General features: G+C 39.5%; 1 protein-coding gene across 3 annotated transcripts in view; it reads right to left on the bottom strand.

The window, feature by feature from the left end:
• si:dkey-40c11.2 (drebrin-like protein A) overlaps positions 1 to 22,942 on the bottom strand; it is a 117,731-nt gene that overhangs the window by 9,994 nt on the left and 84,795 nt on the right. For all 3 annotated transcript variants that reach the window (XM_034170075.1, XM_034170076.1, XM_034170074.1), the window contains exons 4-8: positions 19,799 to 19,873; positions 7,001 to 7,144; positions 3,980 to 4,057; positions 3,715 to 3,866; positions 3,583 to 3,637 (exon numbers count right to left, since the gene is read on the bottom strand). In XM_034170075.1, coding sequence (XP_034025966.1) covers positions 3,583 to 3,637; positions 3,715 to 3,866; positions 3,980 to 4,057; positions 7,001 to 7,144; positions 19,799 to 19,873 — 504 coding nt within the window. The remainder of the gene's footprint in view (positions 1 to 3,582; positions 3,638 to 3,714; positions 3,867 to 3,979; positions 4,058 to 7,000; positions 7,145 to 19,798; positions 19,874 to 22,942) is intronic.

Genomic DNA, 22,942 nt, shown 5'->3' with positions numbered 1-22,942 from the left:
CGACCTTATTATTTTTTTCAAAAACCATATGGATTTTAATCACGTGTGATTACATCAGACATGCTTGAACCCTTGTGGGCATGCGAGAGTTTTTTCACGCCTGTCGGTTACGTCATTCGCCTGTGGGCAGTCTTTGAATGAGGAGTGGCCCACCCTCTCGTCGATTTTTTCATTGTTTAGGAATGGCTCAGAGACTGCTGCTTTGTTTGATCAAAATTTTTTCAAAAACTGTAAGGCACAACTGAGTGGACACCATTCGATAAATTCAGCTGGTTTTCGGTAAAAATTTTAACGGCTGATGAGAGATTTTAGTCTGTAAGTGTCGCTTTAAGGACGGCCCATGGTGCCTGACGGCGATCTGCACTCCGAGGCGGCGTCATCTCGCTGTTTCAAGCTGAAAACTTCCACATTTCAGGCTCTGTTCACCCAGGTCGTCGTCAGAGAACAGAGAAGTTTCAGAAGAAGTCGGCATGAGGAGTTTATGCGGACATTCCACTGTTAAAGGAGATTTTGTAATGAAAGAACGTGCGGGCAGAGTTGCATGTCGGGCCGGACCCGACCGCGGGGGATCGCGACAGGAAAAACACCTCCATTGGAAACCTTAACCGACAAGTTGGAATATGCCCAGCTGTTAAACAATTTCTCAGATACTCACTTGTTGAAAGCCATCAAAAGCCGCCTGATTTTACAAATGGTTTTCAACACGGAGGTGTTTTTCCTGTCGCGGCGCAGACGGATTTGCGGCGTTGTCAAGGAACCGACTCGGCGAATTTGCCCGCACGTTCTTTCATTCCAAAATCTCCTTTAACAGTGGAATGTCTGCATAAACTCCTCATGCCGACTTCTTCTGAAACTTCTCTGTTCTCTGACGACGTCCTGGGTGAACAGAGCCTTAAATTAGGATGTTTTCAGCTCAAAACAGCCAAACGGACACCACCTCCGACCGCGCCACGCCGATCCGCTTTGTGAGCTGTCCTTAAAGCGAAAGAAACTCCACAACCTCTCATCAGCCGTTAAACTTTTCACCGAAAACCAGCAGAATTTCTCGAATAGTGTCCACTCGGATATCCCTCACAGGTCCATAAAAAATTTTGATAAAGCAACGCGTGCCGTCTCCAGCAGCATCTCAGACAAAGGATTTCAGTCGAGAGGGCTGGACCAGTGCTCACTCAAAGCCTGCCCACAGGCGAATGACGTCACCGACACGCGTGAAAAAACTCATGCATGCGCACGAGGGTTCAAGCGTGTCTGGTGTAATCGCACGTGATTCAAATCCATATAGTTTTTTTTCTTTTCTAATCGACCTCGTATATCATGGTATATAGAGTGTGCAGGGTGTATCAACCCTCTGATGATTTTCATTTTGTTGCTGTTTTTATTGACATTTGATGAGTGATGATGATGAGGAGGTCGAGGACTAAAGTGCTCATGTGTGTACAAGCAGAGTGTACATTTCTCCTGAACCCACTAATATAAGGCATATCTGAATATGGTGATGCAGCGAAGACATGCACATTCAAAACACGTAAAAGGCATGCTGAATCAAGAAAAGTTGTACCAAAAACAGAAATAGAATGATACGCACAACCACAACGCTCCCATACAAAAAAAGGTTTTTTTAACAAAACGTAAAGTTTCAGGCAAATTGCCCTTCGTCAGTATCTGAATGTGGTGCCATATAAATAGCAGAAAAATAACTTTTGAAAAGGTTTGTAGTTTTCTGTGGCACAACCACTTTCTCTTGCCTCATAATAGAAATGTCTGACTCCACCTCATGGTCACACATATGAGCACAACTTAAACAGTATGGGTGCTGGATGTGAAAATGATAACTATGTTGGCTGGAAAATACCACTGACTACACTTTGCACTGCTTTGCACCAGATGTAGGACAAGGCTCAAAGTTTTACACGGACTGTTTTCAAACAGCTTCAAACATTTAAAGTAACATGAATTATATATTGTCTTGTGTTTCATTTTGTTAATACAGCAGGATCATGTTGTAAAACTGTCTTTAATATGGTTATATTGGATAATCTGGTTTAAAAGGACCTGCGCAGAGGGCAGACTGGTCACAATGTGCTTTTAAGCAATGAACTGTTTTGAACTGGCATTTAACAGTTGTGAATCAGTGTTGAACTGGCTGAAACTGGATTTAAACTGGTTTAATTGACTGGTTTTCAAGAAATTAGCTACATATTTCTAATGTACAAGGAATTTAGATAGCTTCATTGACTGTGAGAAACTGCGTGTGGCACAATTTTGCAAACTCACACCCACATTTTAAAGGATCAGGCTTATAGAGAAAATATTACATGGCCTTTTAAACAGTAAAATTTTGCTACCAACAGAATATCTGATTTGATTTTCATAACCTTAGCTGCTTTTAATATATTTTAACATGACCTTTGACCTTGACCGGCAACAGATCCTAATCAAAATCAAACCACTTTTTCCTATCCATAAGCTGAATGTACCTGACAAGTTTGATGAAACTCAAACCACATATTCTTAAGATATATTGCTCAAAGCCATTTCTCACAAGAGCGTAGGACTCTGGCAGCATCAGTAATGATGAAGCAATTAATGGTAAAAAAAATCTTCACTGAAAATAATTGTTAGCTGCAGCCTTAAGCCCCGGTCAGTCACACAGCACTAACAAAGGACACCGAAGCCAAAATGAAACAAGAAATCTGGGCTTATGTTGACGTTTGGAGACAGCGTTTAACTGTTGTCCAGCTTTGTTCCTGTAGCTGGCACTTCTTCAGAATTTTCAAACTGTTGAAAAATGTGAACGAATCCCAACGACAACAAAACAACCTCACGTTGTCCGTATTGCTTTCTGTCTTGACGGGTCCTCATCATTTACGTAGTTCCCGTACCGTCTGCGTTCCGTTTGATTGTTGTCCCTCTTCATCCAACCTCCCAAGTCCGACGTCTTGCACGAACGTTAACAATATCTGAATGGATCAGTAACCAAAGATCCGACGAGCTGAACGTGACTCGTACATGTGTGGGATGAAAAGCAACGTTTTCATACAGAAACAATAGAACGTTTATCGACTACTTAACTGTTTAAGCACACTGCAGCCGTCTCTGGTTGGAACGTGCGTGTGTGCACGCACATTGCACCTGTGAAGACAAACCTGTTGTCAAGACAACCAAATCGCCAGCTGAAGGTGCTGTGCAGAGCACAGGCTGGTGCTCGGTCTGATACCCGCTGTCAAGTCACGTCATCATGAATGTTTCATTTTGATTTTGTTCAAAGCGTCAAGGTCGCCGTTTGCTTCATTTTTCTTTTGTTAGTTTCAGTTTTGTTTCGTTCTTTTACGTGCTCTGCACTCGCAGGATTTTTGGTGATGACGGCTAATTTGTCCACTTTTTCTCAACAATTTGTGACTTTGTGACTTTTTTCCTTCGTTCAGCGATCGCCGTGTACGTGTGACCGGGCCTTTACTTAGTTGTAGACCTCACCCACTTTGTTGAGACGAGTCTGCTAAAAACATACAAACCTGTAAAATGTAGGTTCACTTCTGAGCTCATGCACAAACACAGTATGGATAAATGTGAATTTCATCTCACCCATCGTGACTTCTCTTTCCTGCGCAGTTCTTCGTCTTGCTCAGCCTGCTTTCTTCTGTGAGACAGAAATGATTACTGTCCTGCTGCAGACCCAGCACGGTCACTGGAGGGTGCTGTTGATGTAAAACAAACCTCTGCTCCTCAATCATCTGCAACTTCTCGTTCATCTTTCTGTCTCTTTCTTCTGCTTCCCTCTGTTCTGTCAGAACTCTTTCTCTTTCGAGGCGCCGTCTTTCCTCCACTGCTCGTCTCCTCTCCGCTTCCTTCCTCTCGTCCTCTTCACGCTGACAGACAAGGAGAGGAGGGCAAATCACACTTTTAACTTCAGTTTTATTTATCAGAAACTGCCCTCCTGCAACATGTCAGCCTCTCTGATATCAAATACTTTTCTGCAAACCTCAGCACGTGCCCAGAAGAAGTCCCTGTTTATCCGTCTCATCTCCATGGCAGCATTAGTTTTCCTGTAGTTTGTGCCCTGCAGCAAATAAAAGTAAGTAGAAAACACATTTTAGAAATCGTACAATAATCAGTGTTGTTTTAATTTACCGCTTTGGACCTTTTCATACACACACACACACACACACACACAAAAACACTTCCTTTTTAAATTACATCATTTCAACTCACAGCCAAAGCCAACCATAACATAAATAAAATGTAATGCAATGCTAAAATACCCTCAGTTGTATATTATTTTTAACTTGCAGTTGTTTAATTTGTATCCCAGTGCAACGTACAGTAGTGTTCAGAATAAGATATATATACGAGGTCTGTTAGAAAAGTATCCGACCTTTTTATTTTTTGCAAAAACCATATGAATTTGAATCACGTGTGATTGCATCAGCCAAGCTTGAACCTTCGTGCGCATGCGTGTTTTTTCACGCCTGTCGGTTGCGTCATTCATCTGTGAGCAGGCTTTGTGTGAGCAGTGGTCCACCCCTCTCGTCAGATTTTTATTGCGAATAAATGTCTGAACAATTTGGAGCTTTGCTGCATCAAATTTTTCCAGAAACTGTGAGAGACCTCCAGGTGGACACCATTCGGAAAATTCATATGGCTTTCAGCGACGATTTTATGGGGATTGCACAGATTAAGGAGTGCTCCAGCCGGTTTAAAGACCGCCCACAGCGTCTGAGAGCGCGGCACACTCGGAGCGCCGATCGACAGGCTGACACCCCGCTGAAACAAACAGATCATTTCCAACGTGAAGGCTTTGTTGATCCGGGACGTCGTCTGACTTCCACAAAAAAAGGCAGAAGGCGTGGACATCAGTACTTTTTCGGCACATTCCACTGTTACAGTTTTTTTCATGGAAAGAGGAGCGGAGGGATGCGCCACCGTGCCACTCATGGTGCGGAACAAAACCACCTCCATGTTGGTCTCACAGGATGGCTTTCAGATGGCTCAGATGGTTTCCGGTGGCTTTTCAGTTGTGTGACTATCCGAGAAATTGTGCATGAGCTGGACATGCCAGAACATGTCCTGTGAGGCTTCATCACGGCGTTGCTTTGTGCCATGCAGCTCTGTTAATGTTAATATGTTATGTTAATGTTAATATCAAATATCTGCTAAATCTGCAATATGGATCCGATGCGGATCAAACTTTGTCAGTCGATAAAGGCTACGATCCTACATAATGCTCCCAAATATGAAATAAATTTGATGTTTTTTGACAGAGTTATGAATTTTTCAAAATTTGTTCAATGTTAAAGATAGGAATTTTTCCAATTTTCCAAGATTTTTCCTGACTGACCTTTGATCTATGACCTTGAAAACTGAATCACTTCTTACCTGTCAGGATATGAATCTTTAGTAAAAATTTCATAATTATATATGAAAAATTGTGGGCTCCAGCCTGTTCACAAACAGACAAACAAACCAGTGTTGGGCACAGTTCTGCTCATCTGCTAACCACTAATTACCAAAGCAAACTTTTTTGTTAGCAGATTAGGTTTTCAGCTAACTTCAAAGACCATCAGTGGACCAATTAGCGTCCGATAAATTTAGTTCCGATCATTTTTAGACCGCTAACTTTTTTTTTTGGCGTAGTTAGTAACAGTGAAAAACATTTATAAACCCTGTTGGCTCCTGTCTGGTACATATTTTGCAGCAGTGAGGCAGCTGAGAGGAGCTGAGATCAACTCTACCCCAGCAGAAGGTGACTGGCCGCCAGGCTGACACAAAAAAAGTAATTTTCCTTCACACCATACAGTTGTCCAGCCATGAGGCAGACATCTTGAAAAGGAAAGCAGGCTTTACTTATGGTTTTGATTTATAAATCAATTTAATCCGGATAGAATAACGACAATAATGTCAACTCTGTCATTTGTACAAAGTGAAAATATAACACATATCTTTTAATTTTAAAATAATGCACTAATTCTGAAGTTTTGATCATTAGCGCACACAGATGCCCAAAGCGATTATGGGTAAACTCAGCCACCGCTCACATTGATTGGTTGACTCATTCATTCTGTGTAAAAACCAACACAAGTTAAGGGATATTAACTTGTGTTGTGTGTTGGTGTTTACAAATAAATGTGCTTTTGTAAAATATGTCATTTTTTTCATTTGTAAAAACAAGGCATTTGTAAAACTGAAAAGTCTGTTTGTTAAGTTGTGATTCAGGTCAACAACCGTGTGATATAACTGGGTGCCACTGCCACTGCCATCCAGTATATGGGTCAAAATGCAAAGAACACTGCCATCTACTGGCGCCCTCTAATTTGGTGGATGTAAAAAGATGTCAAATCTAGACAAAAACAGAGACCCTGACTACAACTCTGAATGCATCACAAGCTTTGGTGGCTGTGATTAGAGAGTCTGTTTAGTTTTTCTTATTAGTTCACATCAGATTTATGTTAAAGTGATACAAAGAAAGGCATTATTCATTCAAGATGTCAAATCGAGAGTGAATCTCAGACACCCATAGCCACTCTGAATATGTTACAAGCTTTCGTGGCTGTGATTGGAGAAACTGTACATTCAACATTTGCCTGTTGCTTCATATCAGTCCTGGCTTTATGGTAACGTGGTACAAAGAAATGCATGTTTGAAAGAAAATGTCAAATTTAGGGATTTCTGAGATTGGAGAAACTGTTCAGTTTTTGCCTGCAACTTCAGCAAAGCTTTACAGTAAGGTGGTTAAAAAATTATTTAAAAACTATAAAGACATGCATAATCCTTAAAGAGTTACAAGTTTCAGTGTCTGTGATTGAAGAAACTGGTTATACTACAACTTCTGCTTAAAAATGTGTCAAATCCCAATGGAGAGACTACTTTTGATAGGTACTGTAACTTACACAAAAATGAGCACACTGGAAGTAAAAACACAATATCACCAGATCACCTGAGATATGGGCATGAATAAACCTCTGGCTCCAGCTGATGGACAGCTCAGGTACTGCAGTAGACTCACCACTATCTCCTCCTTGTCGGCCGACCTGGAGCTCCTCCTGATCCAGTGCGTGGGAGCGCTGGCCTGGGCCTTGCTGAGCTCAGCTTTTATCCTCTCTTCTGTCACATCCTCTACTTTCTCAGCTCTAATGAAAGCATGGGCTTCCTGACACAGAGATGGAGAGAGGTGAAGGTTAAGAGATGGAGGACAATTTAATTAAGCTGCATGTGGCAAACACACTCACGGAGTCACACTTGTGTTTTTGTCTCGTGTTTGCCTTGCAGATATGCATGCTTGGATCCAAAGGTTTGTGCAATTGCTGCAGTTGTGAGGATGGAGAGAGAACGAAAATACTCCCTGGCTTCAGCAAAGAAGAAAGGAATGTACTGGTTTGGATAGTTATGCATGGCAAGAGGCGGGAGTGAGGGAGGTGGGAGAGATGGCAAAAATGGGTAGCAGTAGGATGCATGATTGCAACACAAGAGCCAAGAGGAGGAGACTTCAACATGAGCTCATCATCTTAAGATTAAAAGACATTCAGTGATCTAAAAACACTTTGACAGATCACTTTCTGTAAGCATAACCCTCTATGGATAGTCTCATGGAATTACTTTCGTGTAGACCGAGTCCTCAAGTGACAGCCTCCAGTGGGAAACCACAGCTTCATCTGTATGACAAAACTGATACTGAACAGAGCGCCTGGTGCCGTACAATACATTACATGTATCCATATCAATATCAGTCCACAGTGCAGCCAGAGCTGCTGTCAAAAAGCTGGAAATAGATAGAACCGCAACCTACAGTTAAAGGCTCAGAGGAAAATAGTGCAGAGTGATCATCATTATCACCCACTGCTGAAACAATGTCCCATTCACTCTGTTTGGAGTTGTATTGCCAGTATTCCAGAGTCAAAAACACAACGGTTTGTTTAAAATGACTGTCAATGGTGTATCTTTGTCTTTACCATATTCAAATGGCTATAATACCAGAAGAGGAGAAATATTTCAAAAGCCATCACACTTTTCCGACACACTCCTTAAAACTACAGTGTGCAGGATTTACGCATACAGTAGAGGTGTTTAATACCATAAATGGAATGTAGCATTTCTAACCATGGGTTTATCTGCAACAACAAATCGATGTGTTTTCAAAAGCTCGGTCCCATCTCAGTGCGACTGTTGGAGAGCAGCTGGAGACGCGACTTAGCGACAGTGTTGCAGTTGGTATCACACTGAAGCGGTCTCATGCTGCTGAAGACCAATGACACATTTGCACACAAAGTGTTCAGCTCTTATTATTCGACTGTTATCCATGTGAATAGACTGTGGAAATTCCCCCACTGTTCCCAATAATAGCAAAATAAAATAAATAATGAATAAATAAATAATGATAATAAAGCCTACAGCACACTCACGGATTTGCAGAATGATGTCCCTGCTGAATCTAGTGTCCTATCTTCCATATCCAGTACATAATTAATCCATTTTTTTTCACCCGCTTACTCCAATTAAGGGTCATGTTGGCTCCAAGATCTGCACACAGTGCTTGTTCGAGTGTATCGAGTCATTCAGTGCTCATCGATTCATCTGGGTGGTGAAATCACGATGAATCGGTCGCTGCGTGCTTGCATCAATTTTTTTCCGAGGCACACTGAATGCACCACACTTCTGCAATGGAAGCCTGAAAGCACATTTCCACCGCAACAAATCTGTTTCAGAATGGAGGCCCGTGACAACGGTGCCAGTAGTTGTAGGAGATTTTTGACGCACCTAAAACATTTAAATCAGATGTTTGGAGATATTTTGGCTTTTTTAAAAAAGATGGGAAAGTTGACAAGATGTAGGTCATTTGGAAAGAATGCCGTGGCTGCCGCTGCGCCCCCTAACTCAGGAAAACTGGTAAGAAAGTATCTCAAATTACTTTTACCAAGGTGGTACTCTGACATTGTTGTACTTTTTAAGTTCTGACAATGTGATCAAACAGGTTCCAAATATGAGGGAACTAACTCCCATGCCTTAATGTTGAATCTGGTAAATTTGCTGCTTATAAGGAGTAAAACAAATCCTCTGCCTCTGGTAGAATCAGAAGAAGAAGTATGCCATAGTACCATACTGAATTGCAGCTTCTTATTTTCTATTTAAATTTTTGGTATAATTTCTTTGCAACATATTGAATCGCATCGTATCACATTGTGAGGAATTGAATTGCCATCAAATACATATCAAATCACATCGAATCGGGAACAGGGGTGAATCGTATCGCATCGTATCGTTAGTATTGTCATGTATCGCTATATGTATCGTATCTCTGATAGTGTACCTCTGGTAGTGTACCGAGATGCATATCAAATCGTTGTCAGTGCCTAATGTGCAGGCTAATAAGTTTGAGAATCCACACTTTTGTGAAATGGCAGACCATACATGTTGCATATCACAAGAGAAGATGAGAGAGCATGAATCCAAGAAGCCAAAGAAGCGAAAAAGTGAAGAGAAACAAAAATTGTGACCATCACACTATCTGCAAAATCGCCATAAGACGGAACTACACACAGTCACTTTAAAGGATAAGGTTACATTTTTATGACTACCGGTATATATTAAAATGTCATTAGCAAAGAAGCCTTTGAATGCTTTAGTCACCTTCAAGAATTTTTTAAGCAATTCTTTGAAAAATTACTCTATTTTCAGGAGTATAAATCGTTTTTTTGTTGTTGTTGTTTGTTTGTTTGTTTGTTTTTTAATAGTTTGGTAGGTCCTGGGACTTATGCTTAGGTGTGGCTTATATTCTGAAAAATCATGCATTCATGGCTACTACTAATAATAATAATACAAACTATTTATATCAGGCTTTCCCAGGAATCAAAGCACTAAACAAAATAAACTCCAATAATAGTAAGTCCCTTCGGCTTCTCCCTTGTTTCCACTCTGGTTCTCCATAGCAAATCCGAAGTGGATCGGCATGTTGATTTGGCTCAACTTTTACACCAGATGCCCTTCCTGACACAACTCCATACTGGAGAATAGAGAGGAATGTTTTGAATTTTAAACTTTCCGCATTGGAAACAAGCTCACTTAACCACTTGGCCACCACTCCAGAAAGATTTGAGCATATTCACTATTTCTGCTGGCAGCCTTTCATCACTGAAATGCTATGACCTCCATTTATAACAAATCTTTCACTCTTTTTTGTTTTTTTTCCATCAGTATTCACAATATTTAGATTTATTGTTTTCTGAAGGCTCATGCAGTGATGATTTGAGATAATGTCATTGTGAAAGAAATTCATGTTGTCGAAATTTATCATAGTAACCAAGAAACAACTAAAATAAGATAATTTTAATAAAGAATTGTTTTACATGTACTGTTTGAAGAGGTGGATCTTTTTCTGTGTATTCAATTCAGTTTAGCTTTTATTGTCATTGTATACAAGATACAATGAAACTGCATGTATCCATCCAGTGCAGCTACAGAAACAACCTGCACATACAAAACTCCTCCGAAACAACATTCCTCATCTTGTGCAACATGCAGTAATGTAGATAATATATTGAATATGGACTGTGATTCGTTCAATATGTACTGGGACCCAGAGTTTCCACAGTTACTTTGAAAAGTTACTTTTTTAGTTACTGCATACAGTTACTTCATTAGCAGCTTTATGCAGTTACTTTATTAGCAGGTGCCGACAACTTGTAACTAATAAGTAATGTAACTAATAAGGTAACTAGTAATCTAACCAGTTACTTTATTAGTTCTATTCAGCAGCTGCTGACAAGTTGTCCGCAGCTGCTAATGAAGTAACTGTAAAAAGTAACAAATAAAGTAACTTTCAAAGTAAATGTGGCAACGCTGCTGGACCTGAGCTTTAGTGCCAAGAAAATACTTCTTTCAGTTATTTTTTTAATTTATTGGTTTACTCATGTTTGTGGATGGTGGATTTGTAGTTCCAGATGGATACTTTTAGTGTACAAAAACTAAGTGTGCAGCACTAAATGGTAAATGGACTGCATTTATATAGCACTTTTCCATCTGCATCAGATGCTCAAAGCCCTTTAGAACAATGCCTCACATTCACCCCGATGTGAGCGCGCTGCCATGCAAGATGCTACACACCAGGAGCAACTAGGGGATTAAAGTCCTTGCCCAAGGGCCCTTAGTGTTTTTCTGGTAAGGCTTGGATTTTAACTGAGGATCCTCTGGTCTCAAGCCCAACGCTTAACCACTAGACCATCACCTCCCCTAATGACCCTTTTCAGAGGATTTGGATTTGTAAAGAACTGTACCAATTTATATTAATTATGTCAGTGTATTATGCCCATATAGACCACATCAGGTTTGTGTTTGACATTTTGATAAGCATAAACTGTATTTTTGTACACTATACTATGTCTCTAACTGTATACAAAGTGGTTTAACCAGCTGCCCCTGCCCTAGTTCAAAGTGCTGACCACAAGTACCATGACAGTGACAGAGAAGTGATGCAATATCCTGTCACTGTATTTTGTCAGGTGTATAAGTGATACATTTAACCCTCAAGCGACCAAGCTATTTTAGCAAATAATATGACCAAGTGGCATCATTTATGAGTAGGGTAATTTATGACACCACTGACTATATATTGGAATACGCCTATATAAATGATTGCTTTAGGGTTCTTCATATTTAGTACATTCCCTAATATAGGTGTCCATCATCTAATGTAGAAGGGTATGGAATTTGATATTTATTTTACCAAAAAATAGGCAAAAAAAAATGCACACCAATTACCTTGTTTGTTACATTATGCAAAAATGCACTTTATCTTTATTTTCTTGCATTTTATGTCTTTGCATCAAAAATGAAAACAACACATTCAAAAAAAGTAGTTTCCTTGAGTATAATATGTATTACAATGTGGTAGGATAGTTACAGCATCACAATATTCCATAATGATTCTATATCAGGGTGATCTGGCATCTCAGAGGTGCGATTTTCACTGTCTGATGCTGACTCCTCTCCATCAATGGAGCTATTTTCATCCTCACTCTAGGCATCAAGAATCTGTTGGCCAATAAGTTGGCAAATAACAATACTATCTAAAGCTATAATGTCGAAAATCTCATAGATCTCCCTGGGGTCATGAGTGACCCCACACAAGTTTGGATTATAGTTGCCACACGGATTGGCCAACTCTTGCAAAATTCTATAAGCACATGCAGGAAAATAGATTGACAAATTCATGGTAGAAAATGTTTTTTCCCCTTTGAACTGGAGGAATGGTGCACAAACATAAATGCCTCAGGTTGTAAATGTCCCCACTCTGTCACTTGAGGGTTAAAAGAATGTAAATAATCACAGCTGAATACTTGTATTTGAGTTTATGGTAACATAATATAAATGAATTTGACACTAAAACAATAAGCACATGGGTAGTCCAAAAATCTCCTTGACCCTCTATGATTCATGATATTGAAGGTCATGTATTGCCGGAAAAATCTGCCTACTTTACTTTCCTGAAAACATTAACAATATTTTATGCTTATAAAGCGGAACCTGCTATATTTCACTGTGTTACACTGAGTGTGTCGGACTATTTCAGTCACTTTCACAATTTATTATACTCCTGACATCTGTAGTTGTAATCCGGGAGCTCTTTATTTAAAAAAAGACAGGGGTGATAGATGGTTATGGCAGTTGACATAACATTAAAGCAGCTTTTGTGAAGTTGCTGTCAGCGTGAGATGACAGATGAATAAAGTGCTGCAGAGTTTAAATCACGTATCTTTTGTTTTATCGACAATAGAGGCACTGTTCTTTTTTGTATCCACATTTCTTGCCACACCTTGTACCACACTGTTATATGACCAAATAAAGCGCTTTTTTAAACACGAATTTTAAAAGTTTAAATAAGGAACTAAATTGTTCAGCTTCCTTTTTTAAAAAATCTTCCTTTATTCACCAGATAGTCCCATCTGACACTTAATCTGCTGAACAATGGAAACATCTGCGGCCTATTTATATTTTAACTTTCATAACAAAATGTCACACTGGAATAGAGAAATAAAACACACCCATGTCTGCTGCTGCAGACGCGCCTCGACAAAACCTCCTCATGGCCTGCTGCGACATGTAGGAAAACCAGCCACAGAGAGCAAATGAAAGAACAGAAAAAAAAAGAATTAAAGAATGAATCAAATAAACAGAATGACACTAAATGCCTCCAAGGTAATGGCGGGTACATTTTTCAACACAAACACCAAAACTCAGGTTGAGCCGTGTTTGTCATTATTAATCATAATGTGCCTGGAGGTTGAGTAGTTTTGGATCGCAGCCATCACAAGGTCAAACAGGAACTTTAAGAGCAGCAAAGGACAGTTGGATCTGCTTATTTTCCACTAAATGTGGGCAGCAGCATATTGGTATATACGTTTGGCCAGAATTATTGGAACCCCTAAATTTTAACCTTTAGAACCCTAAGGGTATTTTCTTGATTTGACCAAACTATAAGACATTCCCAATTTAAGGAAGTTTCTTTGAGAATAATGCATATGTGTTGCATGTCAAAATGTTCAGAACAATATCAGCTTTCTGAATGTGACACATATTTTCTGTGGAAAGATGTGATCTTTTAATAGAATTATGATGAAATGTTCAAGACACAGGACAGCATCATTGGGGCTGTAAAGTTTAAGCACAGAAGGTGAAAGGCATGATTTATATATATATATATATATATATATATATATATATATATATATATATATATATATATATATATATATATATATATATATATATATATATATATAGTGTGTGTGTGTGTGTGTGTGTGTGCATACATATATGTTTAATCCATATCCAATCCATCACACCAAACTGTTTAAATTAAACAGTTATGACCTTGAATTTGACCTTCCAAAGTCACCCAAGGTCAAAGATGTCGCCAATACAAGGATGACAAATAACTTAATTTTAGTGTTTAATAATAAACATAGCTTTATACATAGTTAATCAATTCACTGGAATAGCAATTCTAAATATCCTCTGAATATACGTAAGTATTTGGCCAAAATTTAGAGATTATCCATTGCCCGGCCTTTGAATGATTCTTCCTCAAAATCAGCTACAAATGACACGTACATTTTGTAAAATCCATAAAGCAAGATAAGAGTCTATTCTGTAGTTATTCTGAATTGCATAGCAAAACTACCTCATGCATTCAGAGAGGGACTGTGCAGCATCACTTAATATCTAAATATTACTTTTCATTGCTTTTTTTCTTTTGTGTTGTTTTCTGACTTTAAACTAAAAGTGATTGTGCATTAATGTGAAATGATTTGTTGCTACTAAAAATCAACATGAATTACAACTGTTGCATTGTCGAATATGCCGAAACCCTATCAAAAAAAAAAAAAAAATGAATACCTGATGGGAAGAACTCCTAGTGATGGATGAATCATTCTGGGAGCTTTTTAAGTCTAGTCTGAGGTTTTCTGTTAAGCTCACATCACAGGGACAACTGAGCACATAGTACAAGTCAGTGTGCACAGTCATAGAGCTAGGCTTCAGGTTGTGTATGCATTTGGTGGATACAGGTCTCATTTAATATGTCTGAAAAACTGAAGTCAATATTTACTCATTTCCATAGGAAATGTTCAGCCACAATCACACGCTGACAAAACACAACCTTAAAACCAGGAAGCAGGTTGGACTTAAATAAACCGGCTTCTTTCATCTTCTTTGTCCTATCTGCATAGAGAGCTACAAAAGTGACAAGAGGATATTTGCTTTGTAGTAGCATGAGTCTGGTCATTAGTATATGACTATTTGCTGAGGTTAAAGGTTATGAGTTTCCCATGTTTCACACCACATTGACCATTTAATCATTTGGCTATGATTTTGACATCCTACATGAAAATTCACAGAGGCCCAAAGGTGGTAACATACACACAGGGACTTTCAAGTAAAAGCTCACAAAATCCTAGACTCAACATTCATTGCTAAAAAAAGAAAAGTTCTAACATTCCACAAATGCTTCAGCAGCTGACTGGGTGATGCCTTTATATGGAAACTGGTAAACTCAAGCATCAGCTGCTACTACGACGTAATGCAAAATAAACAATTTCAGGGGGGCAGATTATCTAAGATTTCAAGCAAGATCATAAAAATGTTACTCATAAATACACAGGCACCTGCAATATACAAAGATATATACAGTGTAGGGGGTGTGTATGTCCCCCTTATAAAATGATATGGCATGTATCTAGATAAATTTGCTATAATACTATGTAAGGATGACACTTTTTATTGCAGAACAATTTGATTTATTGTGATTTGATTTGATTTAATATAATGTAATCCAATGCAATTCTTTTTTAAATGTAAACATTCATTTTCCATGATAAATTAAAAATAAAAGTGGCACTGCTTACATACCTTCAAATTCATATTTCATGTAAGACCAGGGACAATATTCGGATTTGTGTTCCTACACTGCAGCAAACTGGTGCTCTATGTTGTTTTCACCTCAGGGGGGCAGCACCACATACAGTAGCAGAAAGCACAGCATATAAGAAGCCCAGAAGAAAACCCCAACTGTTTTTAGCTTGTCAGCATAGCATAAACGTCTGTGTCCTGAAATTCATCTGCGTTTGATGTTTAAACTCCTCAGTTTATTGCAATGCATTTTGTTGCGATTCAACCCCATTGTCCAGCAGAGATGGCGCACTGTTATGAGGGAGTGGGTGTTGGCCAGAAGCAACATAATCATACAGCAGAACGGGAATAAAAATGCCTTAAACAGACTTTTTCATTCTGAACCGGTTTTATGGCACAACAGGGTTCGTACAGGTATACTGTCTACCACTATCAGACGCATTGCTTTTGTTATTACCTGCAAGGCAACATTAACATTACTGTGAGTCTCGTTAGACTTGTAGTGACCTTTCAACTTTTGCGAGAGTTTAAAAACATTAAAGTCGCAGCACACTGGTTTAACTCAACTAATTCATAACATTAAACTTTGGCCCTCAGCTGGCTCATAGTACATTCAGATCCATCTAGATTCATCACAAATTAGTGTCATGTTTTTTAATTTAAAACTCGTTTCCAATTTGTATCAGTGAATGAATTGTTATACTGTTAATACATCTTTAACGAGTCCTATTTTCAGCATTTCTTTTGCACTTATGCCTGCGTGTGGGAGCATGAGCAATACGAGCATGTTTCCAAAGTTAACTGACTTCCCCTGGTGGCAAACTAGCAAATAACAATCATGTGAAGTACAACCGTACAAAGGACGGGAAGTCAACTAAGAACAGGAAACTCTGCAAACAATGCAGAGTAAACTTTCATGAGTAAATATAGAATGTCAGAGCACAAAGTCTGGAGTCAGGAATGAAGACAAAAACGAAGATACTGCTGTATGCAAATGCAACAAGATAATTTATTTTGTGCTGAGAAGATCTTTTGAACAGTTGATCAGCTAGTTTGATGTTTGCAACTAATTAGAAAATATGGTAAAACTGTGAGATGAGGGTGTGCTGATTAATGCAGCAATGAGCATTAACATTAACAAATAGCGAATTGAGTTAGATGTCTTAAGGGCGTTCATTTAAAATACATCTTTTAATTGCTAAATAATATAAGCCACTGAACATCAATGATAAATGTCGCTAGTTGACTCTTAATTCACTGTTAGTTAATGTTTATAACTGTGTAATCTAACATGAATACTATTGACAAATAATTAATAAATACATTCGTTGATTAGCTGAAACACATGACTTAACTCTTAATCGCTACTTAATGCTTATTACTGCATTAACTAATGTCAATTAATATGCCCTTATTGTAAAATGTTTCAGAATTATTTTTTTTTTCCAAGTTCCAGGTTCTTAAAATTGAGGACTTGCAACACTGTTATTACTTATATTACTTTAATATCATTTGGACTTTTATTGCTGACCAAACATAACAAGCAGTTCAAAGGCTCTGACAAATTGTACACATTTTCTTTAGTAGCAATAGTAGCAGTAGTAGTATTTTCTGACATAAATATTATTATTGCTAGTTTCTGACAAGATAAAGCAAGACAGGTCAGGTATCTTTTCATTTACAACCCCAATTCCAATGAAGTTGGGAAATTGTGTAAAATGTAAATTAAAAACAGAATACAATGATTTGCAAATCCACTTCAACCTATATTCAATTGAATACACCAAAAAGACAAGATATTTAATGTTCAAGCTGATAGACTTTGTTGTTTCTGTGCAAATATTTGCTCATTTTGAAATGGATGCCTGCAACACATTTCAAAAAACTTGGGATGGGGCAAAAGGCTCAGCTATTCACAAGGAAAGATGGGGCGAAGATCAGCACTTTGTGAACAACTGCATGAAAAAAATGGTCCAACAGTTTGTCTCAATGTTCAATTCCAAGGAATTTAGGGATTCCATCATCTACAGTCCATAATATAATCAGAAGATTTAGAGAATCTGGCGAACTTTCTACACATAAGCGACAAGGCCAAAAACCAACACTGAATGCCCGTGACCTTTGATCCCTTAGGCGGCAATGCATTAAAAACTGACATCATTGTGTAAAGGATCTTACCATGTGGGCTCAGGAACACTTCAGAAAACCATTGTCAGTTAACACCGTTCGTCGCTACATCTACAAGTGCAAGTTAAAACTCTACCATGCAAAGCGAAAGCCATACATGAACAACATCCAGAAATGCCACCTCCTTCACTGGGCCCAAGCTCATTTGAAATGGACAGACGCAAAGTGGAAAAGTGTGCTGTGGTCTGATGAGTCCACCTTTCAAATTGTTTTTGGAAATCATGGACATTGTGTCCTCCAGATAAAAGAGGAAAAAGACTATCCAGATTGTTACCAGTACAAAGTTCAAAAGCCAGCATCTGTGATGGTATGGGGGTGTGTTAGTGCACATGCCATGGGCAACTTACACATCTGTGATGGCACCATCAATGCTGAAAGGTACATCCAGGTTTTGGAGCAACACATGCTGCCATCTAAGCAACGTTTTTTTTTTTCACGGACATCCCTGCTTATTTCAGCAAGACAATGCCAAGCCACATTCTGCTCGTGTTTCAATAGCGTGGCTTCATAATATAAGAGTGTGGGTACTAGACTGGCCTACCTGCAGTCCAGACCTGTCCCCCATTGAAAATGTGTGGGGCATTACAGGGCCGTATATAGGAATGTGAAAGGGGGGGTTCAGATCCTTGAGTTGGGGGTCCAGTGGGCCGCAGGGCCCCCGGTGGGGTCGAGGGGCAATGTCCTCACGGGGGGCTCAGGGGAACGAAGCCCCCTGAAGCAGAAGCTTTTTGAGGATTTCGAGGGGTAAAAAACTACATAAATTTCATTTGAAACCCAAAATGTATCATTTTAGGAATTTTTATATACATATATATATGCATATACATTTTTAGATATAGATATAGATTTAGATATTTTTAGATATATGCATATACATTTTATACATCATATACATTTTTATATACAAATAGTCCTTGCTTGGGATTGGATCAGTTGCCATAAGAACCACCCAGGAAGAACCAAGATAACATTAATGCAAACTTTATACCTGCCTGTCGGTTGCGAATGACACAACCGACAGGCGTGAAAAAACTCACGCATAAGCATGAAGGTTCAAGCTTGGCTGATGCAAGCGCACATGATTCAAATCCATATAGTTTTTGCAAAAAATAAAAAGGTCAGATAGTTTTCTAACAGACCTCGCATTTAGCGGTATTAATATTCGCGTTTACATTATGAATATGTACGTATATGTACGTTATGTATTACAATAGCAGTATTTAATTTGGCGACCTTGTTTAACTCGCGAAATTCGCATAATAAATCCCACACGAATTTTTGCACCTTTACAGTATTTGCAACAGGAAGGAGAAGCTCCCTTTATTTCTCAGCTTATACATACAAACATGTTTTTACAAACCAGACAAGTGTAATTGTGTGTCTACATGGGTATTTACAAGCCTACTAATCTGTTTGATATCAGAGGAGGATAGGGACCAGGGAGCAAAAATTCTCAACCCCCATAGGAAAAGTTTATCTAGCAGTTTCCCCTTTCATCACTTAAGGGATTACTCTGGAAGAGGAAACTGAAACTTGAGGGTGTGTGATAATAGCTGTGTAACAGTTAGTGTTTGTTGCTTATTATCAATGAAAAGAAAATACATAACATTGATATCCAGATCAGAAAAAAATCAGCAGAAAAAAATCAGCAGAATTCTCGGGGGGGGGGGGGGGGGCGGTTGGCTGAACCCCCTGAACCCCCTCTATATACGGGCATGCATTATGAAGCACACATACAACAATGGAGACCCCGGACTGTTGAGCAACTGAAGTCGTACATCAAGCAAGAATGGGAAAGAATTCCACCTACAAAGCTTCAACAATTAGTGTCCTCAGTTCCCAAACGCTTATTGAGTGTTGTTAGAAGGAAAAGTGATGTAACACAGTGGTAAACATACCACTGTCCCAGCTTTTTTGAAACATGTTGCAGGCATCCATTTCAAAATGAGCAAATATTTGCACAAAACAATAAAGTTTAGCAGGTTGAACATTAAATATCTTGTCTTTGTGGTGTATTCAACAGAATATAGGTTGAAGAGGATTTGCAAATCATTGTATTCTGTTTTTATTTCCATTTTAGACAATGTCCCAACTTCATTGGAATTGGGGTTGTAAGTCGCATATGTGCACCCCCTGCCGTTTTAAAGTTCCAAATCAAATTGTGTTAGGTACTTTCTATCCGCGTTTTCATATTTAGAAATTAGAGTGCTCATCTCACCTTGAAAAAGTTTTTGACAGCGGAAAGATGGTTGCAACATTCAGCCTTTCGGAATTCATCCACATTTTGGCCAACCTGCAGGCAAAAACAACAGAAGACAGTTACACTCCTGGCCATGACTAGGGTTGCCAACCGTCCCTTGAAAAACGGAATCGTCCCTTATTTGGAAATAAAAGTGTGCGTTCCGTATTGACCTGAAACGGGACGCAGTTTGTCCCGTATTTCTGTGAGAATCAAAAAGTCTGTAAAATGTCAATGGAATTGACTGGCGCATTATATGGAAACTTACGGTAAATTTGATCCCAGCCTCTCTCCTGCTTTTCACCAATGAGCTGACAGACACGAGTTGACAATACAGAATCACTCTTATCTCACTGGTCGAGGGACATCTGCTCACAAGAAGATACCGACGTCATGAGCCGACGACGGTCGCTGGACGACAATAACAAAGCAGCATGGCTGATATCTATACGGACACCGACACTACGGACAGCAATGTCTGTAACGTTGTTACTACTCCTCCTAAAAAAAAACAAAAAAAACAAAAAAGAATGCAAAAATACAGGGGCGAATGAGAAAAGGAAAATGGCTGGGTGGAAAAGGTGCGCGACAACAGTATTGTTTACTTTTCAGACTTTATTTTTTGCACTTTTTATTACACTAAATGTGTAAATATGCACTGTTACATTGTTTTGCACTGTTACATTGTTTTGGATGATGCAAATTTTCTATTGGTTTTTTTTTTGTTAATTTTTTTTTTTTTATTTATACAATTTAAGTTAAGAGCAGGGGTGGTGGCCAAGTGGTTAATGCGCTTGGTTTTAGTTCGGAAGGTTCTGGGTTCAAATCCCACCCCTGCCACATTTCTCCATGTAATGTGGAGTTGCATCAGGAAGGGCATCTGGCATAAAACCTGTGCCAAATCAACATGCAGATCCACCTTGGATTTGCTGTGGCGACCCCAAGTGCAAACAAGGGAGCAGCCGAAGGGACTTACTTATACAATTTAAGTTAAGCAATAACACTACAGAGATTTATTTTTAAAGAAGACAGAATGCTCATATTGAAATTGTGTTTGAAAATTTATTTTGCACTAAAAATAAATTGCTAAATAATAATTTGTTTTCCACGTGTTCATATCAGAACAAATGCATGTATGCATCTACCTAAATTCAGGGTCAAGTCAACAGTAGGTAAGTCCCTTCGGCTGCTCCCTTGTTTGCACTTGGGGTCACCACAGCACATCCAAGGTGGATCTGCATGTTGAATTGGCACAAGGTTTACACAAGTTTTACGCCGGATGCCCTTCCTGACGCAACTCCACATTACATGGAGAAATGTGGCAGGGGTGGGATTTGAACCCGGAACCTTCTGAACTGAAACCAACCGCATTAACCACTTGGCCACCACCTCTGCTCGTCAAGTCAGTCAAATGGTTAAAAATCGTTTCACACAGACGCTGGGAAGGGTGAAGGCAATGGTCAGTCGGCCGGTCGGCCCTGGCGGTGAGGTGTCCCTTATTTATTTTTCAGAGAGTTGGCAACCCTAGCCATGACAAATAAAGCAGCCTTCAAAACAGTGTACTGGAGTCAAATCTGTTTTTACTAGTGTTAAAATAGTTGCAACAGGAGACGATATATAAGATGAAAAAAATTAACCTGCATGATGCTAGCAAGGCTAATATTATGTTAGCAAGTTTATTAAGCCAACTGTACAACAGAGAAAGGAAGAAAAATGTTACAGGGCAGTCAAAACCAGAAGTCATGGGTTTCCTGAAGGTGTTAACAGCATTGTGTGTGGGCGTGTGTGTGTGTGTGTGTGTGTGTCTGTGTGTGTGTTTATTAGATGGAAATCCTTCACATAATTGAATTGAATTGAAATATATTTTAAGCACCCCTAAAAATATACACTCAACAAAAATATAAACGCAACACTTTTGATTTTGCTCCCATTTTGTATGAGATGAACTCAAAGATCTAAAACTTTTTCCACATACACAATATCACCATTTCCCTCAAATACTGTTCACAAACCAGTCTAAATCTGTGATAGTGAGCACTTCTCCTTTGCTGAGATAATCCATCCCACCTCACAGGTGTGCCATACCAAGATGCTGATTAGACACCATGATTAGTGCACAGGTGTGCCTTAGACTGCCCACAATAAAAGGCCACTCTGAAAGGTGCAGTTTTATCACACAGCACAATGCCACAGATGTCGCAAGATTTGAGGGAGCGTGCAATTGGCATGCTGACAGCAGGAATGTCAACCAGAGCTGTTGCTCGTGTATTGAATGTTCATTTCTCTACCATAAGCCGTCTCCAAAGGCGTTTCAGAGAATTTGGCAGTACATCCAACCAGCCTCACAACCGCAGACCACGTGTAACCACACCAGCCCAGCACCTCCACATCCAGCATGTTCACCTCCAAGATTGTCTGAGACCAGCCACTCAGACACCTGCTGAAACAATCGGTTTGCATAACCGATTTCTACATAATTTCTACACAAACTGTCAGAAACCGTCTCAGGGAAGCTCATCTGCATGCTCGTCGTCCTCATCGGGGTCTCGACCTGACTCCAGTTCGTCGTCGTAACCGACTTCAGTGGGCAAATGCTCACATTCGCTGGTGTTTGGCACGTTGGAGAGGTGTTCTCTTCACGGATGAATCCTGGATCACACTGTCCAGGGCAGATGGCAGACAGCGTGTGTGGTGTCGTGTGGGTGAGCGGTTTTCTGATGTCAATGTTGTGGATCGAGTGGTCCATGGTGGCGGTGGGGTTATGGTATGGGCAGGTGTCTGTTATGGACAAAGAACACAGGTGCATTTTATTGATGGCATTTTGAATGCACAGAGATACAGTGACGAGATCCTGAGGCCCATTGTTGTGCCATACATCCAAGAACATCACCTCATGTTGCAGCAGGATAATGCACGGCCCCATGTTGCAAGGATCTGTACACAATTCTTGGAAGCTGAAAATGTCCCAGTTCTTGCATGGCCGGCATACTCACTGGACATATCACCCATTGAGCATGTTTGGGATGCTCTGGACCGGCGTATACGACAGCGTGTACCAGTTCCTGCCAATATCCAGCAACTTCGCACAGCCATTGAAGAGGAGTGGACCAACATTCCACAGGC

Source organism: Thalassophryne amazonica, chromosome 5 (assembly GCF_902500255.1).
Source record: "Thalassophryne amazonica chromosome 5, fThaAma1.1, whole genome shotgun sequence".
Lineage (NCBI taxonomy): Eukaryota > Metazoa > Chordata > Actinopteri > Batrachoidiformes > Batrachoididae > Thalassophryne > Thalassophryne amazonica.
This window is presented reverse-complemented; position numbering and strand designations above follow the sequence as displayed.